Here is a 27,936-nt window from a genome sequence, read left to right as displayed (position 1 = left end):
CCCTCTCTTGCTGTGTCTCTCTCTGTCAAATAAATAAATAAAATCTTTAAAACACACACACACAAATAAATAAAAAATAAAATAAAATGCTTTAAGAAAGCCATACTGGTGATTCCAGTGTGCACCTTTTCTTTTTTTCAGGAAGCACTATTTAGGGTGTCTTACCCTTGGACTAGGGAAAAAGTCACGGGCAGTGGCCAGTATTCTTCCCTTCTCAGGTTGTAACTCCCATTCCTGCCTGTAATAAAGGGGCCGGGCAGTGAAGGAGGCGTGGCTTACCCCAACCCTGCTGCTGGGGACGGAGTGGAAGAGGCATCTGGTCTAGAAGACTGGGGCTGGGGTTCCAGCAGGGACCAGAGGCAGAATGAGCTTTGGCTCACAGTGCAGGCAGCTGGATGCCCTGGAGCTTCTGCCCTGTGAGAGCTCAAGAGGGACAGAAAGTAAAAATTCCTCTTGATTCTTTCAACCAATATTTATTGAGTACCTACTGTGTGGCCAGGCATTGCTGTAGATGCTGAGGATATAGCAGTAAGCAAAACAGACAAAAATGCCTGCCTTCCTGCACTGACATTCTAGTGGGGGAGACAGACAGTACACATAACCCACAAATCAGTGTATGAGAAAGTGAGAAGCGAGGAAAATAAAGCAGGGAAGGGGGACTGGGAATGTGTGATGGGGTTACAATTTGGGGAGTATGTGGGAAAGAGGAAAGGCCTTGGTGAGAAGATGACATTAAAGCAGAGATTTGAAGGAGGTGAGGGGGAGGGCCGTGCAGGTATCTGTCTGTCTGGCAGAGGAGAGTTCTAGGAAGGAGGAATGGCAGGTGCAAAGGCCCTGAAGTGAGCATTTGGCAGTTTGGAAGGCAGAGAGGAGCCCAAGTGCTTAAGCAGAGTGAGAAAGAGAAGAGTGGTAGAAATGAGGTCAGGGAGCCGGTAGGGCTATGGACTTGGCTATGACTCCCAGTGAGACATAAACTAGACATATCCCTGATGTAGACCAGTGGAAGGTAGCTTTCGAAAATAGTGGGGAAACTAAGACTAGAGTAGTGGACATTCAGCCAGGCTTTCTTTCAGATTTGCCCTGTGGGGACCTGGGGAGGGGGGTCATTCACATTGGAGCACTCAGGAGAGAACTGGGGTAGATGGAAAGCCAAACTCAGAGAGGGCAGAAGATTAAGGAAGAATCCTGCACTCTCCCACGACCCCTCCCGACATGCTCAGAATGTCCTGTTGCCAACTCAGGAGAGATCTGGGGAGGGCCTACTAAGTGGCAGGCACTGTGCTCACTTCTGGACCCAGAGATAAATAAGCCAAGGTCCTGCCCTCTCAGGCTTTTTTGTAAGGACTAAGGCCTCAGGCAAGCTTTGGGCATATCCTTTGTTGTCTTTTCTCAAGTTCCTAGGCCAGGGGCTATCTGTTGAAAGGAGGAAGGGAGAAAGCTGGTAGGAAGAAGGGAAGGAATCGTGCCGCTCTTTGGTGGGAGAACTGGATTTGAGTGGGCTCGTGCGTGGGGGGGGTTATGGAATAGCACTCCCGGAACCATGTAAGAGGGAGCTGAGTAACAGAGCAGGTGCCTTAGTGGGGTGCACACCCCAGACACTTCTCACAGGCAGAGAAGTCCCGCTGTTGTGTGGGAAGACGGGAAGAGGTAGCTCAGGTTGGGAAGTGGGTCATGGAAGAAAGGTCGCCGTGGGCAGGGCAGCGGGCTGTGCAGGAACAATTTGTTCTCTTGTTTCCACTTGGAAGCCTGTCAGTCCTCTCCAAACTGCTCGTGTTTCTCCGTGAGCTGCTGTGGAGGCCCCAGCAGTCCTCGAGAAAAGGCCCACAGCTGTGTGGAGAGAAAAGGAGTGACCCTGGGTGTGAGGCGCCACACGCTCGCCGTGTGCTCACACCCTGGGCGTCCACTCGGGCGCGGCCTGGCACCATTCCCGGGCTCTGGCCTTGCCCGGCTGGCTCCCTTCTTGGCGCCCGGGCCCTGGCTGTGCAGAGGGGCCCCCCCTTCCTCCCCCAGAAACACAATCCCTCCCTCTGCCCCTTCGCAGCCTCCCAGGAGCCTATCTCCTGCCTCCTGCACAACCGCACCTCCCTCTTCATTCCTGGTTTCCCAGGCCGCCTCCCGCGGCCCCACCTGATGCCCGCCTCTGGTGACCTTGAGCCCTTCCTGAATAGTGGGGTGGGTGCCGGGGCCTGGCACAAACCTTGCCCAATCCGCGAGAATGCCAACTTGGAAACCTGATCGTTTGCACACTGAAGAAGAAAGAGCTGTTCTGTTCTTCACTGACGTCCCCGTGGCCACCCACGTCAGGGCTGACACACATTTGCTGTCTTGTCCTTCAGCCATCTTCGTGGCCCGAGAGCAGCCCCTCCGCCCCGGTGGCCAGCCCTCGGCGAGCACACACTGACAGTTTACTTTGGCCTCCCCGTGGTCCCCGTGGAGCAGACTGGCTCTGCATAATGACGCCGCACAGCCCGAAAGCATGGAGGACCACCCAGACCACAAAGGGGCAGGGGTATACAGCAGCCACATCAGGGAGGCTTTCTGGGAAAGGTGACGGGCAGGAAGGCAGACGGCCACCTGAGGCCTGCCACCCACGCCCGCTGAAGGGGGCCGGCGGCAGCACCGAATCCTCCAAGAAGGCTTTGGTGGGATTTCCGCCTTTCCGCCCAAGGGACAAGTGGGACCATTCTGGCTGTTTGGGGGAGGGCAGGGGAGTCTATGAGGGACACTAGCTTTTTCAGCTTCCTCCCCCTAAGTCAGGGCCTGGCAAGGCAGGCCGTTGACACGGGTGGTGTGGCCTCTTCCCCCTTCCCCCCCCCACCGCCCCCACACAGAGACTCCCCAAAGACTGGTAGTGGGGTAGAGGACAAATGGGGGGAGGGGGCGCTGGGAGGTGGCAGGCGCGGAGTGGGGTGGCAAGGCTGCACCAGCCGCACAAACGGGTTTCAACTGGCTGCCGGCATCTTCCCTGGAGCCACATTATCCCATGCTCGCCAGCCCGTCTGTCACAGACCATTAAGCTCTCAGCAGGTGCTGTGCTTGCCTGAGGCTGGGGGCGGGGTTGGGGGCAGATACCTGGGAACACACCGGTCTGTCCCCTCCTGGCCTTGGCTCGCTAAAGAGAAATGCTCCCCTCAGGAGTCTTCATCCCCCCTTGTGAAAGCTATGCCCTCATGAACCCCTGGAGATTTCCTGTGTGTGCACACACGTGTACAAGCACACACACCACATCCACACATACATACCACCCTCACACCACACACCCCAGACACAAACATATCACACACACACACACACACACACACGCACACGCACGCACACACACAGCATCCAGGTCCTAAATCCTGACACCTCTTCCCTGGCAGCCCCCTCTCCCCAAATGCCCCCTGCTGCTCCAGGGCTGCCAGTAAGAGACCCTTTGGATGCCTCTAGTCTGCACACAAAGTCCTTTGCCTCTCAGGGCAGAGCGGTCTTGACAGCCAGCCGTGACTGCCCGGCCCTGCAGTTCCTGCTTGGGCATCCCTCCCTGCCTCTGTCCCTCCAGCTTTCCCCCTGTCTGGGCTGCAGGGGATTGAGCTCTTCCAGCCTCCTTAGGGCTTGAAAGCAGAGGAGTGAAAACATGAGACTTACCCATGCCAAGGACCCCAAGGGCCCTGGAGATGTCGCCCTGGACCCAAGGGCCCTGGAGAGGGAGACGTGTTCCTGCCTAGAGGATCAGGGACTCCTCTGCTTAAAACTCTGTACCCACTCCCCTTGGCTCGCAATCACCTCAGCTCAGCAGACAAAGCCCCGCCAGGGCCAGACCCCTGGGCTCCCCTCAGCCTGTGTCCCTCCATTCCCCAGTGCCAGGACACCCAGATGTGCTAGACTGTCTGCTCTTCTTCCTGGTCTAGCCTTGGTCTCTCAAGTCCACACCCCTTTGTACATGCTGTTCCTTCTGTTTGTTTTTAAGATTTTACTTATTTATTTTGAGAGAGAGAGAAAGAGCACAAGCAGAGGGGTGTGGGGGATGGGGAAGAGGGAGAGGGACAAGCAGACCCCCCGCTGAATGGGGAGCCTGACAGGGGCTCCATCCCAGGACCCCGAGATCATGACCTGAGCCGAAGTCAGATGCTTAACTGACTGAGCCACCCAGGTACTTCTATTCCTTGTTTTGAATGCCTTTTCCTACCTTGTCCGCCTGGAGAGTTAATTCATCCTTCACCCTTCAGGTTGCCTCTGCCAGGAAGATTTCCTTAATAGCACCCACTATTGTCTGCAGACCTTGATGCCCTTTCTTTGGTCCCTTGTTCAAAGCATTTCCCACGTTATATTTTAGTGGTTAACAGGCCCATCTTCCTCATTAAACTATGAGCTAAGGGGCAAGGGACTGAGTTTCATCTATAACTTCTATCCTAAGTCTGACACATAGTAGGTGCTCAAGAAATACTTGGTAACTGCATGCATGACTTAATAACGTGGGGCAGAAGAGATCAAAATAAATAGAGAGGAACACCGGGTCTCCCTCAGGAGGGAAAGGAATGCCAGTGGTAGGTAACAAGGAAGGCTTCCTCGAGGAAGCGAACAGGCTCTTGACAGAGTAGAGACATTCCAGGGAAAAGGAACTGATTGGTCAAGACAGGGGGGTAACCATAGCAAAGGTCTTCAGTCAGGAGCAAGAATGTTTGTAGGCACCATTCCCTGAGTGTCTACTCTGTACCAGGCCTTACTCTGAGCCCTTACATGTTACTAACCCATTTAATCTGCGCAACCACCACGGGAGGTTGGCCCTCTAATGATCCCCATTTCACACATGAGGAAAAGTGAAGCTCAGTTACTGGCCCAAAGCAAGTAGGTTGGATTTGATGAAAGAAGCAGAGCAACCAGGAGTGATAGAGAGTATGGGATTTGACCTTCTATGACAGGGAAGCTACTTAAAGAAAATCTTTTATTTTTATTTTTTTGACAGAGAAAGTGGGGTGGGAGAAGGGCAGTGGGTGAGGGAGAGAGAAAATCCTAGGCAGGCTCCACGCCCAGCACGAGCCCCACCTGGGGCTCGGTCCCACAACCCTGAGATCAGACCCTGAGACGAAATCAAGAGTTAGATGCTTAACCAACTGAGCCGCCCGGGCACCCCAGGGAAGCTACTAAAAGAATCGATGCCTCTGAGTCTAAGCTCTTCACGCGGGCGGTGGGGAAGGGAAGACGGGCGTGAAATGGGGGGGAGCAAGAATGGACTGAACCAGTGAAGAAGAGCTGGGGGTCTGCAGGATGGACGGGCCGCCACCTCCAAGCCAGCAACCTCGATGACCGAGGTGACCTGCAGAAGCAGCCAGCGCCATTTGTCCTGGAGCTAACCACCCAGATGTCCCGGGAGCTAGACAGGCTGAGGGAGCTGGGTGGAGAAGCCACTGACCTGCTTCAACAAGTGTGAGCTACACTGGCATGTCCTCCGGAGCCAGCATGGCGGCGGCAGCCCCTCCTGAATCCACGGTCAGTTTGCGGGGAGAACATTCTGGAACTGGGTTCCACTCAGTTCAGGTGACATAGCACGGAGCCACCGCTCAAGGTCACAATCCGGACCTGGAAGAAATGGCTGGGAAGGTTAATCAGAGCCAGACCGGGAGGGTCTTGAGGGCATACCAAGGAATTTGGGATTTTTCTGGCTTTGAGTTGGTGGCGAAGGTGGGACGTGTCCCTGGTGATGTCCTGAAGGTGTTGGGCATACTCGGGCTGAGGGGGGAGGGCAGGAAGAGGTGCCTGTGGAGCCCGGGGGTAGGTTCTGAGTTGGTGGTGCAGGCTGTGTGTCAGTGAGGCCACAGGGCCTGTGTGGAGCCCCGGGTGGTGCCGGCAGGTGAGAAGCAAGTCAGGGAGGAAGGCCAGCAGTGAGGGGCTGAGGTCAGAGAAGTGGGGGGACGAGGGAGGCCGAGCCCTGGAAGACTGTTCGGGCATCATGGCTCTCCTTCCTGGGCCGATGCAGCTCTGATGGCGCCCATGCCACGTTCAGAGTTGGGCCATTAGGTGGCCTCCTGCCGGTGCCCCTGTGCACTCTCCCAGCTCCACGGGAGGGGCAGGTCGTGCCTAGACTGTGCTCTAGAAGCCCAAGGCACTGAGGGCTGAGACAAGCCTCTGGGCTCAGGGTGTAACATTTGTCCATTCCACATGCCTCCTGAGGCCCCACTATGTTCTGGACACTGGGCCAGGTTGGGGATCCAGGCCTGGGGACATGCCCTGCCCACAGGGAGCCGGTGTATAGTCTGGCGGGAGGCAGAGGAAGCAACTGGGTCCTGCAGTCGAGGGAAGAGGAGCACCAAGGAGAGAGGCCTCCCCAGACCTGGAAGGACATCCAGGAAAAGCGGGGCTTAAAGATTAGATCTAAGCAAGCCCCTGGACCGAACCACCATGGATAGGAAATCCAGGGGTCAGCCCTGCAACCGGCAAAGTCCTGACCATGGGACCTGTAGGGCCAGCAACCCAGTGTCCTCTTAGCTGCATTGTGTGGGAAAACAAAAAGAATGAAGTAAACCTGTGAGTGGAAAGAGAGTTCATAGATGGGACATTGTAACATGGGGACTTTATTTGAATCCTGATTTTTATTTTTATTTTTTTTAAGTTATTTACCCCCAACGTGGGTCTCGAACTCACAATCCCCGAGATCAAGAGTCACACGTTCTACCGACTGAGTCAGCCAGGTTTCCGTCGCTCCTAATTAAAAAAAAAAATGATGATGGATGAGTCTGCTCAGGCTGCCGTAACAAAATACCACAGCCTGCGAGGCTTAAAAAGAACACGAATTTATTTCTCACTATCTGGAGGCTTGAAGTTCCAGATAAAGGCACTGGGGTTCTGTTTCAGGTGAGGTCTCTCTTCCTGGTTAGCCTCACGTGGCCTCCCCTCAGAGAGTGTGCAGGCTGTGGGGAGAGGTGGGTGTGAAGAGATTGCTCTTCTTAGAAGGCCACCAGTCCTTAAAAGGACCTTACTCATATGACCTCATTTAAGCTTAATTACTTCCTAAAAGCCCTATTTCCCAATATAGACACCTTGGGGGCTAGGGCTTAGTAGATGAATTTTAGGGGAGGACTCAGTCCATAGCAGATGACATTTATGAGGAAATTGGCACTTTGAATGCTGACTCAGTATTTGATTATATTGAGGAATTATTGGTAACTATCTCTCGGGGTATGGTAATATTGTTTTATGTATATACATATACATGTGTATAACATATGTATGTATGTATGCATATAGAAAAATATTACCATATATGGATGTGTGCATGTGAGTATATATGTGTCTCCTTATCTTTTAGATACACACCAAAATATTTATGGGTGCAATCATCTGACATCTAGGATTTGCTTCAAGATGATAAGGGGGAGTGAATGTGGCTGCAGATGAGGCGGGGCTGGCCATGAGTTGAGGGTTGTTGGGTCTGGGTTATGGGTTCATGGGAGTGCATTATGTTATTCTGTCTACTTTTGCATGTGTTCTAAATTCTCCATAATAAAAAGTGAAAACAAAAAGTGAAGAGGATTTGGGCGCCTGTGTGGCTCCATTGGTTGAGCGTCCGACTCCTGATTTCGGCTCAGGTGGTGGGATCGAGCCCCCCCCCCCCCCCCCCGCCCCGCCGCTGCCCCTTGGGCTCCATGCTCAGTGGGGAGTCTGCTTGGATTCTCTCCCTCTGCCCCTCCCCCCACATGCTCTCTCTCCCTTTCTCTCTCTCAAATAAATAAATCTTTAAAAAAATGAATAAATAAATAAAATCTTTAAAAAAAAGTGAAGAGGATTAGTGAAGTTTAGGGTTGGGGGGAGGAGCCAGGCATCTGCTAGAAGAAATTGCTGAGGCGAAGCTCTGAGCTGGTGGGGCAGGTGGGTGTGTAAGGCCCCAGGGGTTTATAGGCGCTGGGGCATGAAGCTGTGCCAGGCACATCGAGTATCAAGATGACTAAGGCTCAGTCCCTACGCTCCAGGACAAAGACGAGTCTCAATGGGGGGGCCTGCTTCAGGACCAGTGAGACTAGAACCCAGTGGGAGAGCCCTGAAGGGCCAGTAAGGCTGGAATCAGAGGAATACAGGCGATGGGCGTTTGTTGTGGAAGGGCTGGGAGACTGGGTGGTAGAGGAAGCCTCCAGCAGAGACAACCCAGCATGCTAAGAGCCGGGAAGCCTGAGGATGTAGCAGCAAGAACGTGGTCATTCCAGTTCTCAACCAAATCTCTGCTGGAATTGTAGGCCACTCACCTTTGCTTTGGAAATCTGACTTCTTTTGTGTCCTTACTGGGTGACTTTGGTCAAATTACTTGATCTCTCTGATCCTCAGTTTTTTCTTCTGTAAGATGGGGGCAGTAATAGGGCCCGCCTCATAAGGCTCTTGTGGGATTAAATGAGAAACTCAAGCACTAAAAAGAGTATGCGTTAGCTGTTACTATCGGAGTTTCAGGGAGGAAGCTGCTCTCCCTTGGGGCAAGGAGGTGGAGACGGCAGCCATTAACATGAGAGCCCCGATGGGGAGGTGAGAACAGCTCTGTACTCCTCCCTGCTAGCCCTTAACAGGTTTGTGATCTATTTTTAATTTAAAAAAAGTGGTTTCCTCACAGCAGTGAGCAGCTGGTCAGATGCAGAAAAGAAGTTGCTGAGAAAGCCTCAAGTAAAATCCACGGGGCCTTATGCAAAAGCATGGTTGGCCAAGATCAGCCATGGGCTGGCTCCAGAAACTACCTCTGGGCCCTGTTGCCCTCTTAGGGTGGCATTTGGAATGAGGTGTGCAGAAGTGAAAGGTCAGACCCTGTGAGGGAGGGGTGGGGCCTGAGTGGGCTCCTCCCTCTGTGAGGAAGCACAGGCCTTTCCCCTTCGGGGCTGTGGCTCTGGGACCACTTCCTCCTTCCTTCCTCTGAAGCCGGGAGCAGACCTACTGAGCCCTCTGGAAAGACCAGAGCACGTTCCAGGATGCCTTAGCCCCTCTGTGACCCCAGGTGGGGGTGGCTGAGGGTGCTGATTGGAGGTCTCCCTCCCTGCTTCAGGGGTGGCTAGAGACCACCGTGGAGACCTGCAGAATGGAGGGAGAAAGTAAGAAGCTGGCATCTCTGTCCAATCTGGTGACTGTGTTTGAGAACAGCAGGTATGGGGTGGTGGGGGGTGGCAAGGGTCGCCAGGGCCAACTGGTGGCCTCCTGTAGCTCCTCTGCCTGGCCGGGGCCCCCCTCTACCCACCGCCAGGCCCTGGAGCACAGACCCTCCCAGTCTCCAGGCTGAGGATCAGTGCCCCGGCTACCTTGGGCCCTCACACTGAGCAGTTCTCTCTCTGGGCCCATCCTGGACACCTCCTCCTGTCTGGGCAGGGCCTGGGTTCCTTGCAGCATAGAGGAGTGTGGTCAGGCCCCAGGAGCTGGGCAGCGGGGAGGGTGTGTGCACTGATATGTTGGGGAGCATCCAAACATGTGTAGTTATGAGTGAGCGTGGGTGGGCCCAACACAGCGTTTGGGCTGCAGGACTCCACCCATTGCCTCTCCCTCAAAAATAATAGTAATACTTACTGAGCACGCACTCTTTATAAGTAGGACAGCCATATCATTTATCATTCAAATCAGGGCACAGTTAAAACTGGAAGTGGATGCCATTAAATTTTTTTGGCAGAGGGGAGGGGGCCATAGGAAAAGCTGAGACTATCAGGCAAACCCGGATGTATCAGCAGCCTACCTTTGGGGCACTGTTCTAAGCGACTTGTGTGACTTTTTTCATTTAATTATTTAACAGCCTCCTGAGGGTAGATCTATTTCTATTCCCATCTCTTGATGAGACAGTGGGTGTACAGAGAGGCAGGGAGGCTTAGAAGGCTTTAGGTTCGTGGGTAGGGGCTTCCATCTGAAGGGAAAAAAACTGGGCCAGATGTATGGTGGTCATTGGTGGCCCCAGCAGGGGTGGTGTGTGTGTGTGTGTGCGTGTGTGTGTGTGTGTGTGTGTGTGTGTGTGTGTGTATCTATCTGTCTGTCTGTCTGTGTCTGTGTGACATTAATCTACTCTGCAGGCATTTCTTTCTTTTTTTCTTTTTTTGAAGATTTTATTTATTTATTTGTCAGAGAGAGGGAGAGAGAGAGCACAAGCAGGGGGAGCTGCAGGCAGAGGGAGAAGCAGGCTCCCCACTGAGTAGAGAGCCCGATGCAGGACTCGATCCCAGGATCCTGGGATCATGACCTGAGCCGAAGGAAGACACTTAACCAACTGAGCCACCCAGGCGTCCCTCTGCAGGCATTTCTTAAACCCAGGACTGTGTTAGGAACTGTCTGGAAATAGACTCTAAAGTAGAAATTTGCTTCAGTAGATTTACTGGGGATAGTTTTGGGAATGACACCTGTCAGGTGCGGGATGCAGCACTGGGAGAAGTTGAACTGTGCGTACTTGCAGCAGAAGCCCCATCCTGTCCCAAGGAGCTCTGAAGCTGAGATGTCCCTCAGGTTGTTCTAACTGAGGCAAAAGCAAGTCCACATGGATTAGTCATTGGATATGGACTTGACCTGGGATGAGGCAGCTGTCTTCCAGGGAGGAAAACTCCCAGAGAGGGACCCGGTCCGCAGCTGTCAGCCACCATACCACCAGCATCTGGGGGAAGAGAGCCTCAGTCCTGAACAGGGTGTGGGTGGCACAGCACAGCATCACCCAGGAACCGTAGTGGACACAGGAGCTGTAAGAATGATCCCTGCCGGGAGGATTTCTCTCTTTGAATGTGAAGCTCATGGAATTACTGTGATGCCAGGTCACAGACAATAGATATCCTGAGAGGAGTCCAGATCCTGTGCTGAGGGCCCTCAGAGCAGACAAAGACTTCTGTGGGCTTCATGGTGGATGTGGCATAGATGTGGGCCTAGAAGGGCAACTCAGCTTCTTGAGCTGGTGACCTTACCCCACCTCTCCCAGGGTTCTTTGCCAAGCACGTTCTAGTTCAGCACCGAGGACAGCTCAAGGCACCGCCATCCTGACCCACCACCCGCCTCTTGGGGTGTGGGGAGAGAACACCACCCCACTCAACAGGCCAGGCCTGCCTGGTGGAGACCCTCGGCATGTGTGCTGTGCCCAGGCAACACCGGGCCAGAGGAGGCAGCCCACAGACAAGAATGGGGTCAGAGGAGGCCTTGTCCGCAGGGTGAGAGCCACCCCTTACCATGTGAGGGGCCCCATGCCAGCAGCCTTGGCTTTGGCTTTCTTGTGAGGTCTCCTAGAACCTTAGCTGATCTGAAACTGAGGAGTGAAAAGGAAACAGAAGCTGGCCTGGGGCACTTGGAGGGAAATGCAGAAGCTGAAACCAAATGTAGAACAGAAAGCCTGAGGCCCAGCTATTTCCGCGGGCTGAGGAACCAGGCACTGGGGTGCCAGACAGGGGTGGAAGAGCCCATGAGGAGCCACTGGGGACTGGCTTCCAATCCTCTCTCTACCGCCAACCAGTTGTGTGACTTGGGGCGGATATGTTGACCTTCTGGACCTGTTTTTCCTTGACTCAAATGGGGAGGGGCAGTTTAGGGCAAAGGCTCAGGAGCCAGCATGCCTGATCTGAATCCCACATTTGCCACCCCCTAGCTACAGGTTACTTAGGCTCTCTGTACCTCAGTTTTCTTAGCTGCAAAACCAGAGTAATGAAAACCTTTCTCAGAGTTTTGGAGACTTTGTACCTGTCTGTGTCCTCCACCAACCAGCCTGTCTGTCTCATTGCAAGCCTTTCCATACCAAAGGGAATGGGCACAGCCCAAATTGTGGGATATATTCAGTGAGGGTGGCGTCTTTTATCTAAAGAATTTACCTAGCCTGTAGACCCTGTAGGTAGAATAAACACACACAAAGTTACACTTCAAAGGCCCATTCCTGGAGGAACAAGGAAACTGCTTCCAGACTGGTTTTTCCCCCCACTAGAGGTATAGAGAGGGCACAGTTCCCATTGAAAGGCCCCAGCTTTAGCAACTCTGCCCTCCCTGTAGAGTGTTCCATGGCTCCCACCTTCTCTCCATATATAAGTTACTAAGATTTTAGGGCCTTTCCTGCTGCAGAGACCAAAACCAGATGTGAGGCATACAGGTGAGGGTGATCTGGGGCCACTTAGAAAGCACTGTATGCAGAGGAAGGGTTCCTCATTGCATTTTTAAAGAGGAAGTATGTAGTTCCACAGAAAACAAAACAAGTCCATGCTGACTCATTTTGAAGACTGGAGTTCCCTCCAAGAAGATGATGGGGAAGGAAGTGGATGTTTTACTTAGCAAATTCCTCCTGAGCGCCAGGCACTCCGGGGCCACTTCATATCTGTGATTTGCATTAATCACCCCTCGATCCCCACCAGGGAATTGCTATCCTTCTTCCTATTTTATAGCCAGGAAACCCTCAGATCTGTTTTGTTCACCTCAGGACTCCAGGAGCAGCATCCAGAGTCTGCAAGCCGGAGATTGAACATTGCCACCCTGGGTGCAGTCCTCCCCCACCTGCAGAGCCGTGGAAGGAGCCCAACCTTGGGGAGACCCTTGAGGGGTCCGAGCCCAGGATGGTCAGCAGGAGGTACCTGAGCTCCCTGAAGAACAAGCTGTCCAGTGGGCCCTGGAGGAAATCTTGCCAGCCTGGGACCCACCCTGGGCCAGGGACACAGGTGCCTGAGGGCTAGAGCGGAAGTGGGGAGCTGGGGGGACCCCTTCACTGACCTCCTCCCAGCAAATTCTTTCCCAGCCAAAGCCAGCACTTCCCAAAGCAGGGGTCTTGTGTCACCAGAGATCAGTTGAAAGCTAGATTCTCCCCTCTTAATGGCCTTAGATTAAATGCCTACAATGCACCTCACTGTTGGCATGATTTCGGTCCCCCTCACTGTGGGAGTCTTTTAGGCAAGGACATTAAAACTCAGCTTTAAGAATTTGTCCAAGGCCACACAGTTTGGAATGGTCTCCATTTTGTGAACCTGGTACTCTTCCCAGGTGTGTCCTCAGTTTACCCACCGAAGAGGCAAATAATCCTCCTTCGAGGGGGTGATTAATGCAAATCCAGGAATATTAGTGCTAATCCTGCCCTTAGACTGATTCTGGACAGGCCACCTCCCTGGTCTGGGTGTCGGTTTGGTCGTCTGTGGAGTTTAAGGGCTAGGCAGCATGATCCCGCATACTCTAGAGCCAGACTGCCAGGGATCGTGCCCCAACTCTTCTGCTTCCTAACTGTGACCTCAGGCAAAGTACTTTAACATCTTTGTGCCTGTTCCCTCATTTATAAAATGGGGATGGTGATCATAGTAGTAAGTTCTGGTTACCAGTCACTGCATAACAAAGCATTCCAAAATGTGGTGGCTGAATACAATTTATTATTTCTCACAATTCTATGGGTTGACTGGAATGCTCCAGGATGGTTCTTCTATTGGTCTCACTTGGGGCTTTTGGTAGTCAGCTTGGGGCTGCCATGACAAAATACCACAGACTGGGTGACTTACCGGAAATAGATTTCCTTCCAATTCTGGAGACTGGAAGTCCAAGATCAAGGTGCTGACAGGGTCGGTTTCTGGTGAAGCCTCTCGTCCTGGCTTATCGATGGCTGTCTTCTAACTGTGTCCTCATGAACATACTCTCCTGGTGTCTGTCCCTCCTCTTCTAAGGACACCAGTCCTATTGGATTAGGACTTCACGCTTATGACTTCATTTAACGGTAATTATCACCTCAAAAGCCCTATCTCCAAATACAGTCATATTGGGGGTTTAGGGCTTCAACGTATGGATTTGGGGAGGGGGGCACAATTCAGCCCATAATAGGGTCTCTCCCATGACTGCAGTCAGATGGTGGCTGGGGCTGGAGTGCCCAAGATATCTCAATTCTCAAGCCTGGTGCCTGGGCAGGGACAGTAGAAGCTGGGTTCAGCTGGGGTGCTGGCACGGCTGGGCCCTTGGCTTTCTCTCTATGAGTGAGGTCTTTGGGCCTCTCCTCTCAACGTGGCCTCTCCATCAGGGCAGCCAGACCTCCAGATGTGGTGGTTCATGGCTCCCAAGACACCATAAGCTTCCTAGAAGTTTCCAGGCCTCTTAGGCCTTAGGCCCAGAACTGGCACAACCTCACTCCTGCCCCATTCTTTCTTAAAGCGATCCCAGCACCAGCCCAGATGCATTGTGGGAGGGCATGAGCGCCAGGTGGTGAGGATTCACTGGGACATCTTTGGAGACTCACCCGGGTTCCCCATCAGAGGAGACCAAAGCTGTTTCTCTCCTTCTCCTTCTCCCTCTCGACCCACCTGCAGGAGCCTGAGGAAAAGAAGATCGTCCAGGAGCTCCTGGAGACAGAGAAGGCCTATGTGGCACGCCTGCATCTACTAGACCAGGTAAGTGGTCAGAACACCACCCTATCCTGCCCCGAGCCCCAGCACCCAGGTCTCCTCACCCCACCTCTGTTGTCCCTTCTGTATACCTCACCGGTGCTGAGAGTTAGGACCTGGGATGTGATCCGAGGAAGCTTCAGTCCTTTACCCCCATTGGTTGGAGTTGGGGCAGAAATCAGGATTTAGGGCATTCATGCCACTTGCCATTCCAGCCCCGGTGCTTGGGCTGGCCTCGAGTATAGCAGAGTACACATGGCCTTCCGGCCCCACACAGCATCCTCATCTCTCACCCGCATGCCCGACATCTTCACCATTATTACCCCTTCACACGTTCTTAAGAAAGCCCCAAGCCAGAGGGTTAAATATTCGTGCATCTGGTACAGGATCTTTAGCTTGGTGAAGTCCAAGACCTTGGAAATGGGCAAGATGGGCCCATTTCTGACATTCACCAGCTGCCAGCCCCTGGCCAAGTCCCTGAGCCTCTAGGCCTTTGTTTGCCCATCTGTGAAGTGGCCAGAATACACCCCTTTCTATCTCTTCCTGAGGCTGTTTCGAGGATGATGGGAGACTGAGAAAGCGAAAACATCTGGTAGACTGCGGAGTGGCCCCAAAAGCCCCAAGGCTGTGCCTGTCTCCCCCTGGGCGGGTGTGCGGGTGGCTCCTCTCTGCCACGGGCCTCGTGACCAGCCGTGGTGGCTGCAGGTGTTCTTCCAGGAGCTGCTGAGGGAGGCCCGAGGCAGCAAGGCCTTCCCCGAGGATGTGGTCAGGCTCATCTTCTCCAACATCTCCTCCATCTACCAGTTCCACGCACAGTTCTTCCTCCCGGAGCTGCAGCGGCGTCTGGACAGCTGGTGAGAGGTCCTGCACAAACCCCCGAGCACCGCAGCCCCGGCCGGGTCAGGGTGCTGCCCCCCGGGGCACAGGGATCGGCCTGGTCGGCCCCCTACCCTTGCTGTGTGGCCATGACGGTCTCCTCCTCTGGGCTCAGCCTGTCCTCACAGTAAGGGGCTTGGACACATGAGTGCTGAGGGGCTGTGTGTGTGTGTCCTGGGGGAGGGGAGGGGTCAAGTCCCCACTAGGCTGAGGGACTTCGGAGCCAGTGCTAACTGAGGGCTTCCTACATTCCTGGCCTTGGGCTTCACACCTATGAACTCACTGAATCTTCAAACGCACCTGCTATGTGATGATGCAAGAAACTCTTCATTTTCAGACATGACCATTGAAGCATTCGGTGCTGGAATTACTTGCTTTATGTATTTTGCTAAAGAAATGCTGTGAGGACTGAGGTGTCCTTTAAAATCCTTCAACTGGGCGCCTGGGTGGCTCAGTCGTTAAGCATCTGCCTTCAGCTCAGGTCATGGTCCCAGGGTCCTGGGATCGAGCTCCGCATCAGGCTCGCTGCTCGGCGGGGAGCCTGCTTCTCCCTCTGTCTGCCGCTCCCTCTGCTTGTGTTCCCTCTCTCACTGTGTCTCCCCTTCTACCTTTTGCATAATGAGTTAGCTAGAACAACTTAACAAAGAGAACTTAAGCTAAGCTCTGTCAAATAAATAAAAATCTTTAAAAAAAATAAAATAGAATAAAATTCTTCAACCAAAGAGAAATGTCTGTAATTGTTAAATCCAGTGTTGGATATATAGGGTTTCATTATCATTTTCTTATAAAGATTTATTTATTTATTTATTTGACAGAGAGAGACACAGCGAGAGAGGGAACACAAGCAGGGGGAGTGGGAGAGGGAGAAGCAGGCTTCCCGCGGAGCAGGGAGCCCGATGCGGGGCTCGATCCCAGGACCCTGGGATCATGACCCAAGCCAAAGGCAGACGCTTAACTGACTGAGCCACCCAGGCGCCCCTAGGGTTTCATTATTATATTCTTTTTCCTTTACCATGGCTTAAAGTTTTTCACAATAAAATAATGGTTTGTTTTTGTTATTTTTATTTTTTTATTTTAAAGATTTTTTTTAAAAATATTTTATTTATTTGTTTGAGAGAGAGAGTGAGCAGGAGGGTGAGGCAGAGAGAATCTGAAGCAGACTCCGCTCTGAGCTCAGAGCCGGACAAAGGGCTTGATCCCATGACCCTGAGATCATGACCTGAGCCAAAACCAAGAGTCGGACGCTTAACCACCTGCATCACCTAGGCACCCCTGGGTTTTGTTGTTGTTTTTAAAGATGACCCTATGCCTACCATCATTCCCATTTTTTCCCGATGGGAAAATGGAGGTACAGAGAGGTTAGGTGACTTGTCCAAGAACACACAGCTAGAGTAAGTGGAACAGTTGGGAATCACACTCAGGCAGGCCAGCTTCAGTGATCGTGGGGCCCCTCATCGCTCTGCTGTCACAGCCCCTGGCCTGACCTTCCGGCCCTACCACAGTATGACCCTGGATATGTTCTTACCCCTCTGAGGCTGTTCCCTCATCTCTAAGATGGGCCGATGACCACCCCCCACAGAGCTGTGAGAATTAAGTGGAATCAGACCTGCCGTGTGTCTTGGACAGTTCTTGGCTTGTGGTCTCTGCTGCCATTATGTCAGAAGCCTCAAGTGGTTACAATGTGTTGTGGGCCCACTATGCTGGGTCTTTGGGTGGAAGAGAACAGCATCTGCCCTCAGGGGCTCAGAGTCTGAGGGGGTTGGACCACACACGGTGGGTGAGGATGACATGCCCCCATGCCTGCACCCAAAAGGGCAGCAGAAGGACTGTTTGGTGGGGGGGTTTAGAAAGCCTGGCCTAACCTGACCCTGTCAAGTCAAGAGAGGAGGTCCTCAGGCTGAAGGCAGTACCTGGGTGGCCTTCTTGCAGGACCGCAACCCCCCGCATCGGTGACGTGATCCAGAAACTGGCTCCATTCCTGAAGATGTACAGTGAGTATGTCAAGAACTTTGAGCGAGCGGTTGAGCTGCTGGCCACCTGGACTGAGAAGTCCACACCCTTCCAGGAGGTGATCACCCGCATTCAGGTGAGGCTGAGTGAGGGCTGGGGCCGAGCCCGTACCGCCACCCCCAGTGTGCACTGGCTCGGTTTCCCCGAGGGATTTGGGGCACCTCCGGCTCAGCTGCTTGCACGGGCTCCCGCGCCAGCCTGCCCCGCCCATTCCCCCAACCCTCTTGGCAGCCCAACACGCCCTTCCCCACTCTCACCCCACGCTCTTCCTCCTCCCATCCCTCCCCAAGAGCAGCGAGGCCTCCGGCAGCCTGACTCTGCAACACCACATGCTGGAACCTGTGCAGAGAATCCCACGCTATGAGCTACTGCTCAAGGAGTACGTCCAGAAGCTGCCAGCCCAGGCCCCAGACCGGGCTGATGCTCAGAGTGAGGACAGCCCCCGGGAATGCACGTGGCTGGGGAGGCCTGAGCTACTCCCCTTTATTGATTGAGCACCTGCTAAAATGGTCGGAATAACTATCAGCTATCAACATTGATTGCTGACACTTCATAGACATCATCTATACTATTAGCCATTTCTTATAGACACTAAGGCCCAGAGAGATCAAGTGACTTGCCCAAGGTCACACAGCCAGAAAGGGGCAGAGCTGGGATTTGAAGCCATGCCTGTATTATGCCAAAGCCTGTGCTCTTTCCACAGCACCCTCTGGGTCTGGCTTGGTTTGGGAAGCAATGAGATGGTCACAGAAGCCCAATGCCTAAGCCTTGTCTTTCAGGGCTTCCAGTCTCTCCACTCTGGGTGGGAAATGGCCCCCATCATCCAGTCATCTCATGTGCCGGGCCAGGTTGCTCCTATGGTCACTCATAGCAGGCCCTGAGGCCACTTTGTTAGGCCTCAAGGACTTCCTGCCTCAGCCCCCAGTCCCACATTTTCAGGAGTTAATTCTGGCCCTACGCCTCCCTTCAGAAGCGCTCGACATGATCTTCTCAGCCGCTCAGCACTCCAATGCAGCCGTCACAGAGATGGTGAGCCGCCGGCCCTCAGGGTGGGAGCGGCAGGCAGGTGGGTCCTGCCTGGCCTTGGCTGAGGGTGCACTCCCTGCCCCAGGAGCGGCTGCAGGACCTGTGGGACGTGTACCAGCGCCTGGGTCTCGAGGACGACATAGTGGACCCCTCCAACACCCTGCTCCGTGAAGGCCCAGTCCTCAAAATCTCCTTTCGCCGCAGCGACCCCATGGAGCGCTACCTTTTCTTGGTACGGGGATGCTAAGTGGGCCCCCTTGCACTGGAGAGGGCAGTCCAGGGACCACTCTGCCCCAGGTCCTGCCTGCCTGGTGTCTACCTGGCACTGCAGGAGAAACAGGGAAGAGCCTGCTTCTCTGCCCTTCTCTGCTTTGGCACCTAAGCGACTTTAGACAAGTCACATGCTGCCTCTAGGCCTCAGGGATTTCCAACCGAGGGGTTTCTCAGATAGGCCCTAGGAAGCAACAGAGTCAGAATTAGAACCCAGTCTGTTTGGCTCCAAACTTTGAGTATTAAACTGTGCTGTAGGGAGTGCAAAGCAGGAGAGAATCAGGTTAGCTGCTAAGAAGAACTACCCAGATTTGCACTAGAGAAGCCAGGGGGTCTCCTGGAAATCTGGAAACTGGTCCTGCCTGGAGGTCTAGGGGAGGGAGCTGCAATGTCCCATAAGCCCCTGCGGCCCTGAGCCCCCGTTGAGAAAGGCCCTGTAAGTCTAATGCCCACAGACGAGGCGACCCTTCAGTGACCATCCTCGTTGGATTGGAGGCTAGATAGGCAACCCCTTCCTCATCACACCTGTGACTCCGGTGAGCTGGCCCGGAACGTGGCGAGAGGAGAGGGAGACGCGGGGGTGCTCCCCCTATTCGCAGGGAAGCCCTGCCCCCCGCATCTTTCTTGCCCCAACACTACACCCCCACTCACTGTTCTGTGTCCTCCGGCAGTTCAACAATATGCTGCTCTACTGTATACCCAAGGTCATCCAGGTGGGCGCCCAATTCCAGGTGAGGACCCGCATCGACGTGGCCGGAATGAAGGTGAGAGGCACCCCACCCACTGTCAGGCTTCATCCCAAGGGTGGGCTCGAGTATGGGGAATAGAAGGAGGGTCCGTGCTGGGTTCTCAATCCAGGAACCTAAATCTGGCAGATCCTGGGCCAACATGGAGGTGGAAACCTTTGGGATTCGAGCTCTCCCATGTGGGCACCCACAGGCCTGGCTCACTCTTTGGGGCAGCGCCCACCCTGGCCTGGCCTCCCTCTGCTTTTCCTCTCCACTACCCCAGTGCTTTGACAACTTTAATAAGTGCATGAGGCCCCTGGGAGTCTTGTTAAAATGCAGGTCCTGAATCAGTAGGTCTGGGGCAGGGCCTGAGACTCTGCATTGCTAACCAGCTCCCAGGGCACACTTGGAGTAGTAAGGGGCTACGCTGTCAGCTCTGCTGCAGGACCCTGTGTGTCGCCAGCCAGAGATGGCTACAAATGAGTGGGGACAGCATAAGAGTGCCCACTGACTGGCTGGCCCCTGTGTATCAGGCCCTGCATCACCCCATCAGACTCTCATATTTCCCTATAGTGGACGGGCTATAATTTTCCTTTGCATTTTGGGTTTTTTTTTCTTTTAAAAACAACAGTTTTGTTACTTAAAAACATAGATGATACACATCCCCAAATCAAATATAAAAAGTGTATACAATGAGAAGTCTCCTCCCCAGTCTATCCCCCAGGCTCCCTCCTGGAGACAGACTTTGCTTCTTCAGAGGCCTTCCGGGGGCAGTCTTTACAGACACCAACTAATAATATCTTTATTATTGCTTCCTTACTTATGTTCCACATAAACAGTGAAACCGTTTTCCATAAACACTGTTCTGCACTCTGCTTTTTTTCACAAAGTGCTAACTCTAGTGATCAGTGCGCGTCAGTACACTAGGAGCCCCCTCACCCTTCTGCAGGGAGCTGCGGAGTATCCCCGTGTGTGCAAAGTACCGTAATTCATTCAGCCCACCCGCTACTGAGGGACGACTAGATCGTTTTCAGTGAATAACTACAAATGAATAACTAGGTACATGCCTGTGTGTGAGGATATCTGTAGTTAGTCCCATTTAAAAAAAAATAAGGAAATAAACCGTGGCACATCTAGACAACGGACTATTATTCAGTGATAAAAAGAAATGAGCTCTCAAGCCATGGAAAGGCAGACAGGAAGCTTCAGTGCATTTTGCTAAGTGAAAGAAACCAATTTGAAAAGGCTACACACAGTATGGTTCCAGCTATCTGACACTCTGGAAAAGGCAAAACTGTGGAGACCGTAAAAAGCTCAGCGGTTTCCAGGGCTTAGCAGGGAGGGACGGACACATAGGTGAAGCACGGAGGATTTTAAGAGCAGTGAAACTATTTCGTGCAACACTCTAGTGATACCTGTCATCACACATTTGGCCAAACCCACAGAATGTACAACACCAAGAGTGAACCCTAATGGAAACTGTGGACTCTGGTGATCATGACGTGTCCATGTAGGTTCATCAGTTCTAACACATGTCCCCCTCTGGCGGGGGATGTTGATAATGGGGAGGTTCTGCGTGTGTGGGGGTGGGGGGGGGTATATGGGAAATCTCTGTATCTTCCTCTCCATTTTGCTATGAACCTAAAACTGCTCTAAAAAAAATAAGTCTTTTTTAAATTAGTTTCAGGGGTAGCATTTAGTGATTCATCATTTGCATATAACACCCAGAACTCATTACATCAAGTGCCCTCCTTAATGCCCATCACGACCAGCCACCCCATCCTCCCAACCCCCCTCCCCTCTAGCAACGCTCGGTTTGTTTCCTATGATTAAGAGTCTCTTATGGCTTGTCTCCTCCTCTGTTTTCATCTTATTTTATTTTTCCTTCCCCTCCCCTATGTTCATCCATTTTGTTTCTTAAATTCTACACATGAGTGAAATCATATGATAATTATCTTTCTCTGACTGACTTATTTCGCTTAGCATTATACCCTCTAGTTCCAGCCACGTCGTTGCAAATGGTAAGATTTCATTCTTTTCAATGCCTGAGTAATATTCCATTGTATATATATGCCACATCTTCTTTATCCATTCATCTGCCAATGGACATCTGGGCTCTTTCGATAGTTTGGCTATTGTGGACATTGCTGCTATAAACATTGGGGTGCAGGTGCCCCTTTGGACCACTATGTTTGTATCTTTGGGATAAATACCTAGTAGTGCAATTACTGGGTCGTAAGGTAGCTCAATTGTTAACTTTTTTTTTAAGATTTTTATATATTTATTTGACAGAGAGAGACACAGCGAGAGAGGGAACACAAGCAGAGGGAATATGAGAGGGAGAAGCAGACTCCCCGCTGAGCAGGGAGCCCGATGTGGCACTCAATCCCGGGACCCTGGGATCATGACCTGAGCTGAAGGCAGACGCTTAACCGACTGAGCCACCCAGGCGCCCCATCAATTGTTAACCTTTTGAGGAACCTTCATACTGTTTTCCAGAGTGACTGCACCAGTTTGCATTCCCACCAACAGTGTAAGAGGGTTCCCCTAAAAGTCTTTTGAAAGGAAACCAAGGCCCAGAAAGGTTATAATTTGCTTGCGGGTCGCACAGCAAATCCTGGTTTGAGCAATCAAACCAGGTAAAACAGAGTCTAGAGTCCCTAATCACCATACTGGACTGTCTCCTATTAAGACTTCAACTCAGAGGGCGCCTGGGTGGCTCAGTTGGTTAAGCGACTGCCTTCGGCTCAGGTCATGATCCTGAAGTCCTGGGATTGAGTCCCGCATCAGGCTCCCTGCTCAGCAGGGAGTCTGCTCCTCCCTCTGACCCTCCCCCCTCTCATGTGCTCTCTCTCTCTCTCTCATTCTCTCTCTCAAATAAATAAGTAACATCCTAAAAAAAAGAAAAGACTTCAACTCAGAGGGGCAAAGCTTATGCAGAATTGCATCATGGAGTAAGTCAGGGAGAGGGGATCTTTCTTGACAACTCTCGGATCACTCCTGAGCCGCAGTGTGTCCTGAGGGCTGGGGCTGGGAGAAGCAGAGGTCAAGTCTGGCCTATCTTGGTATGCTTCCATTTCCCCCATCCCATATCCCTGTCACCCCCTCCCTTCCCTCTCCCAGGATCTGCCCCAGGAGGGAGGTGCAGGTAGGAGTTGAGCCAGGACCCTCTGTCCTCTGGAGAACCCCTGGGCCTCTGAGAGCCCTCAGCAGAGAGGACCATGCCCTTGCTCCTGACTGGGCTTGCCTGGCATTTGGGGTCCAATTAAGGGCCTGGAAATGGGGTGAAGCCTGAGCATGATGAAGTCCAGTGGGGGGAACTGGGCTCCCTGTGGGGATTCCAGCCTCCTCCCCATGCCTGAGCTGACGGAGGTCTTTTGTTGTTGTTAAAATTTATTTATTTATGTGACAGAGAGAGAGAGGGCCCACAAGCAGGAGGAGCTGCAGGCAGAGGGAGAGGGAGAAGCAGGCTACCTGCAGAGCAGGGAGCCCGATGTGGAGCTCGATCCCAGGACCCTGGGATCATGACCTGAGCCAAAGGCTGACGCTTAACTGACTGAGCCACCCAGGCGCCCCTGACTAAGGTCTTTTATGAATGCAGCCCCTCACCCCAGGGCATCCAGTTTCCCTTCCTGAGTGGTCAGAATGTCCCAGAGGCCAGGGTGTGTGCAGGCTTGTGTGGTCCGTGAGCCTTGGTGAGTGAGATTGAGAAAGGCAGGTTTATGGAGAGTAACAGACAGACAGAAATGGAGACAGGCAACCCTGTCTTAGGGCTGGCAGAGACCCAGGCATAGAAAAAGAGAGGCAGAGATTGACAGAAAAGCCAAGAAATAGAGAGGCCAAAACAGAGTCTTTTTTTTTTTAAAGATTTTATTTATTTATTTATTTGACAGAGAGAGACACAGCGAGAGAGGGAACACAAGCAGGGCGGAGTGGGAGAGGGAGAAGCAGGCTTCCCGCCGAGCAGGGAGCCCGATGTGGGGCTCGATCCCAGGACCCTGGGATCATGACCTGAGCCGAAGGCAGACGCTTAACGACTGAGCCACCCAGGCGCCCCAAAACAGAGTCCTAAAGAGAAAATACACAGAGACAGGACCAAGAGCATGAGTGCATGCCGGGTCCTTGGCGCCTGCCAATCCCAGTGAACACATTTCCTGCACGGAGTGTCGGATTCTCCAGTGGCTGCACGGCACCTTCTCCTGGATGGCAGAGGCCAGGCAGGAACCATCTTCCGAATCTGCGGTCTGAAGGCAGGTCTGGCCATGACAGTTCCCACTGGCCTATGACCCCCTGGGCCTCCTCCTTTCTGGATAGCAGGGAGGCCTCATTCTCAGCAGCAGATTCTCCCTCAGGTCCAAGTTGGTCCTAACGTTATACCATCCTGCACAAGGCCAGCCTGGGAAGAAGGAAGGGGTGCAGGCACATCCGTACCTAGAGTCTCCATGTACAACGGTGTAGGTTGGGCACTGCACAAGCACACTCCCCTAAGATGAGCACACATCCACAGCCAACATCGTGGATTGTTTATTTACAATTCTCATTGTCCGGCAGATGGCAGTCAAGCGTCTTGTTCCAACAAAATCTGAATATCATGCAGTTTGCCAACAGATGTCAGTAAAGTGTTTTGAAGAAGAGGTGTCTTTTTCTAATTAGCACAAAGGCACTGTATGGGTTAGCAGGGGCCTGAACCGGAACCTGGGGAGTGGTCGAGACTGGGCACAGGAGATGCTGGGAATGTCCTCTAGAAGCTTTCATCCTGCCCCTCTGCAGAGGTGGTTCCAGCCCCTCTGGTTCCCCTTTTTCTACTTAAAAGCATCATATTTCTTTTTACCTCTGGGCCCCAAACCTTAGATGTCTCCTTTCTTTCCCTCTCCCCTCTCCCTCACCAATTAGTCATGGAGTCTTGCCAGATTCCCCGATATCATCCTCCAGGGAGAAACCTTCTCTCTTCCCAGGTGCAGGCAGGCCCATTTTCCCCAGATCCAGCCCCTCTTCGTCCCTTGCACACAGCCGTTGGTGTGGCTTTCCCAAACACCTCTTTCCACATGAGCTTCTCCATTTATCAACCCTCAGAGCCTCCCCATTGTCATGGGGTTCAAGTGCAAATCACATTAGGCCCCTTCTAGAGGGAACAGACCGATTCTGTGGGCCCAAAGGATAGAGCAGGCCTAACGTGAGGAAGGACATACCCAGACTCAGTTTCCCTGGGACACAGTGGGCCGCCCTGAGGGTGTGCGAAGGCCTGGTCACCACATGGCAGGGATCCAGCAGAGGGGCTCAGGTGGCAGGTAGAACAACAAAGTTCCCCACACCAGGGCTCTTGTCTATGTCTTAGTTTCCCTTTGTGACCCTTCACACTGTCTGGGACAGGTCTGTGCTTACGGGACTCTGAGGGTGGGGTGGAAATAGATGTTCTTCCCCCTTCCCCTTGGGGGCCAAAACCCTGAATTTGAATCCTCATTCTGTCCTTTAGCTGCTGTGTGAGCTCAGGCAGGTCTCTTGCCCTCTCTGAGCCTCCATCTCCGCATCTCCTAAATGAGTGGTAACATCTCTCTCCCAAGATCACTGTGAAGATTTTTTTTAACTTTTTCTTTTTTATTTATTTACTTATTTATTTATTTGAGAGAGAGAGAATGAGAGAGAGCGCATGAGAGGGGGGAGGGTCAGAGGGAGAAGCAGACTCCCCGCCGAGCAGGGAGCCCGACGCGGGACTCGATCCCGGGACTCCAGGACCATGACCCGAGCCGAAGGCAGTCGCCCAACCAACTGAGCCACCCAGGCGCCCCTTCTTTAACTTTTTCTTATGGACAGTTTTAAGCCGAGAAAGTAGCACAGTGAACCCCTGTACGCTCATCACTTGGTTTCAGCAATTGTCAACTCAAAGCCAGTGTTGTTTCCCCAGCATCCCCCTCCTAATCCTCTTTCCGCGGGATTATTTAAGAGCAAATCTCAGACCCGTAATCATTTCACCTATAAATACTTCAGTATGTGTCTGAAAGAGATAAGAACTCTTTTTTTTGCCATAAAAGGTGACAACAGTACCATTATCACATCTAGCAAATTAATACTATTTAATGATATTAAGATCCTTTGGTTTTCCTTGACTCATAAATGTCTTCTCACAGCTGATGTGTTTGCATCACTTGGGATGTGTTTCTGACATCCCTTCTAATCGTTACACATCCCCTCCTTCCTCTTTCTTCTTATGTATTAATTGAAGAAATCAGTTCATTCTCCGGGAGCATTTCTCACAGTCTGTGTTTTGCTGACTGCACCCCTGAGGTGTCACTCAACACATCCCACGGTCCCCCATATTTCTTGTAAACTGGCAGATAGCCTAGAGGCCTCTGCAAGATCGCCACTGGCTGCCACTGCCCTTGGGAGGCTTAGCGGCTAAGCGTTAGGGTTGATCGCTGGGATCCGCAGTTGTACCAGTTAAATGCGAACGTGTATGTATGGAGAGCCCTGAGCTCAGTGGCCGGCACATAGTAAGGGTTCTCTCAGTGGCAGCCTTCACGATGGCCGTGGACTTGTAGGGTTCTGGGAGGAAGACAGTGAAAGATGGGAAAGTGGGGGGTCTGTCGGATCTCTGGATTGGGCAACCAGTTTCTTCCTTCACTGTATGAGATAGAGGGTCTTATTCTAGGCCGTAGGTCTGCTCTTGAAAAAGCTGCGTCCCCAAGCCCAGTTTATGACCCAATTTCCATTTTTGGTGAATCCTTTGTCGGGAACTGTCACTCTGACCTCACACGGAGTCAACTTAGCTGCTGCTAAAATTCCAGGAGCCTTGATGTCCTGTTTGCTCAGAGTGCAACATAGTTGCAGGTGCATTTGCCTGGCCCTGCAGATTTTGGGAGGCCGTGGAGAAGGTCCTGGTTCCTGTCCCTCAAATTCGAATTGTTCCCTGGGCATGATCCACCTCCATCCACCCCACGGTGCCTGGAGTGGGGCAGGGTGTGACAAGTCTGATCGAGTCATCTCCCTCTGGTTCCCAAGCAGGTGCGGGAGCTGACTGATGCAGAGTTCCCCCACTCCTTCCTGGTGTCGGGGAAGCAGCGCACTCTGGAGCTGCAAGCCCGGTAGGCATGGAGCTGGGGCCCGGGCCAGGGCGGGAAAACTGGGAGCAGCTGCTCTCCTCAACACCTGTGTTCACTTTCCGAGCAGGTCCCAGGAGGAAATGATTTCCTGGATACAGGTATCAGAACATTCCAGGGCCCCTGGGGTTCTGAACCCAGCCTACCCACCCAGGCTGAGGGGGAGGGAGGGGTGTGTGTGCGTGTGCATGCGTGCCCAGCTGCTCCCTGTGCTTACTCAGGAGTCGCTCTGTGGTAGTTTGGAATGAGACCTTTCACTGCCTTGCTGGGTGGCCTTGGGCAGGTCACTTAATGTCCCTGAGCCTCAGTTTTCACATCTATAGTCTGGGGCTAACAATTTCTCCTCCCCTGAGTCAGCCACAGTGTGTTTAGAATCCAGCAACTGGCGCCCAGTAGGCTTCCAGCAATGTCTGTTGACAGTGTGAGTGGATGGACAGATGAGCGAACCTTCCCTGCCTCCCCCTAACCACTTCCCGTGCCCCCTTAGTCCTGCCAAGCGGCCATTGACCAAATCGAGAAGCGGAATGAAACCTTCAAGGCTGCGGTCCAGGGCCCTGAGGGAGACACCCAGGAGCAGGAAGTAAATGAAGACTTTACATCCCTCGCTGAGCCACCAGCCTCACACAAGCTTATGCCCTCTCTTTGCTCTGCCCAGCCTAGCCTGGAGGGCAGGGAAATGTCACCCTCCAGAACTGACTTAAAGGGACCCGAGAAAGCCCACCCACCCCCACATAAGAGGTTCAGTGCCAAAGGTTCTCCCATTAGCAAAAATGTCCTTTGGTGGCCTCTATATGCAACCCTCCCTAGGAAGGATTTCCCGTCTAGGTGGCTTGGACTGTGGGGCGGGCAGGTTTGGGTTGAAAGTGCCCAAGAAATGTTAAGACCAAGGGAAGGTGGGAGGCGGGTGGGGTGGGAGAGGGAGAGTGTCTGGGACTCAATTTCCACTCTGAGCTCCGAACTCTGGCTTGCTGGGTGTCTTTGCTGAGTCCCTCGACCTCTCTGGGCTCAGCTTCCTCACATAGTACCTGACCCACCGTTATAGTCTTTGTGAGTTCGTATGGGAGCCCCTGGAATGCACAGCACACGTGACCCCTGCCACCAGTAGGTGGACAGAGGGCCCCAGGGCCTTGGGGCGTGGCCAGAAGGGGGTCCTGAAACGCCCACCCTACCGCCTGACAGCTGCAGTCCGAGGAGCTGGGCCTCCGGGCACCGCAGTGGGTCCGGGACAAGATGGTGACCATGTGCATGCGCTGCCAGGAGCCCTTCAATGCCCTGACGCGCCGCCGCCACCACTGCCGAGCCTGCGGTTACGTGAGTAGTCCCGGCAGCACCTGATTACCTGTCCCTCCTCTGCCTCACCTGTCCCCCTTCTGCCTCACCTGTCCCCCCTCTGCCTCACCTGTCCCTCCTCTGCCTCACCTGTCCCCCTTCTGCCTCACCTGTCCCCCTTCTGCCTCATCTATCCATCCTCTGCCTCATCTGTCCCCCTTCTGCCTCATCTATCCATCCTCTGCCTCACCTGTCCCCTTCTGCCTCACCTGCCTCCCCGCCTCACCTGTCTCCCCTCTGCCTCACCTGTCCCTCCTCTGCCTCACCTGTCCCCCTTCTGCCTCACCTGTCCCCCTTCTGCCTCACCTGTCCCCCGCT

General features: G+C 53.1%; 1 protein-coding gene across 7 annotated transcripts in view; it reads left to right on the top strand.

The window, feature by feature from the left end:
- FGD2 (FYVE, RhoGEF and PH domain containing 2) overlaps window positions 1–27,936 on the top strand; it is a 37,889-nt gene that overhangs the window by 5,532 nt on the left and 4,421 nt on the right. For 2 of the 7 annotated variants that reach the window (XM_035728690.1, XM_035728687.1), the window contains exons 1-13: window positions 8,866–9,093; window positions 12,359–12,593; window positions 14,211–14,291; window positions 14,991–15,139; window positions 17,091–17,247; window positions 17,462–17,600; window positions 18,142–18,200; window positions 18,283–18,429; window positions 19,139–19,231; window positions 26,195–26,274; window positions 26,360–26,390; window positions 26,777–26,869; window positions 27,469–27,600. In XM_035728690.1, coding sequence (XP_035584583.1) covers window positions 9,029–9,093; window positions 12,359–12,593; window positions 14,211–14,291; window positions 14,991–15,139; window positions 17,091–17,247; window positions 17,462–17,600; window positions 18,142–18,200; window positions 18,283–18,429; window positions 19,139–19,231; window positions 26,195–26,274; window positions 26,360–26,390; window positions 26,777–26,869; window positions 27,469–27,600 — 1,461 coding nt within the window. In that variant the 5' untranslated portion in view covers window positions 8,866–9,028. Of the gene's footprint in view, window positions 1–8,865; window positions 9,094–12,358; window positions 12,594–14,210; window positions 14,292–14,990; window positions 15,140–17,090; window positions 17,248–17,461; window positions 17,601–18,141; window positions 18,201–18,282; window positions 18,430–19,138; window positions 19,232–26,194; window positions 26,275–26,359; window positions 26,391–26,776; window positions 26,870–27,468; window positions 27,601–27,936 lie in introns of those variants that run through there. The other 5 variants (XM_035728692.1, XM_035728691.1, XM_035728688.1 and 2 more) reach the window with 5 other exon arrangements.

This window comes from Zalophus californianus, chromosome 7 (assembly GCF_009762305.2).
Source record: "Zalophus californianus isolate mZalCal1 chromosome 7, mZalCal1.pri.v2, whole genome shotgun sequence".
NCBI lineage: Eukaryota > Metazoa > Chordata > Mammalia > Carnivora > Otariidae > Zalophus > Zalophus californianus.
The sequence above is the reverse complement of the archived record's forward strand: the minus strand, read 5'-3'. Positions and strand labels throughout refer to the sequence as shown.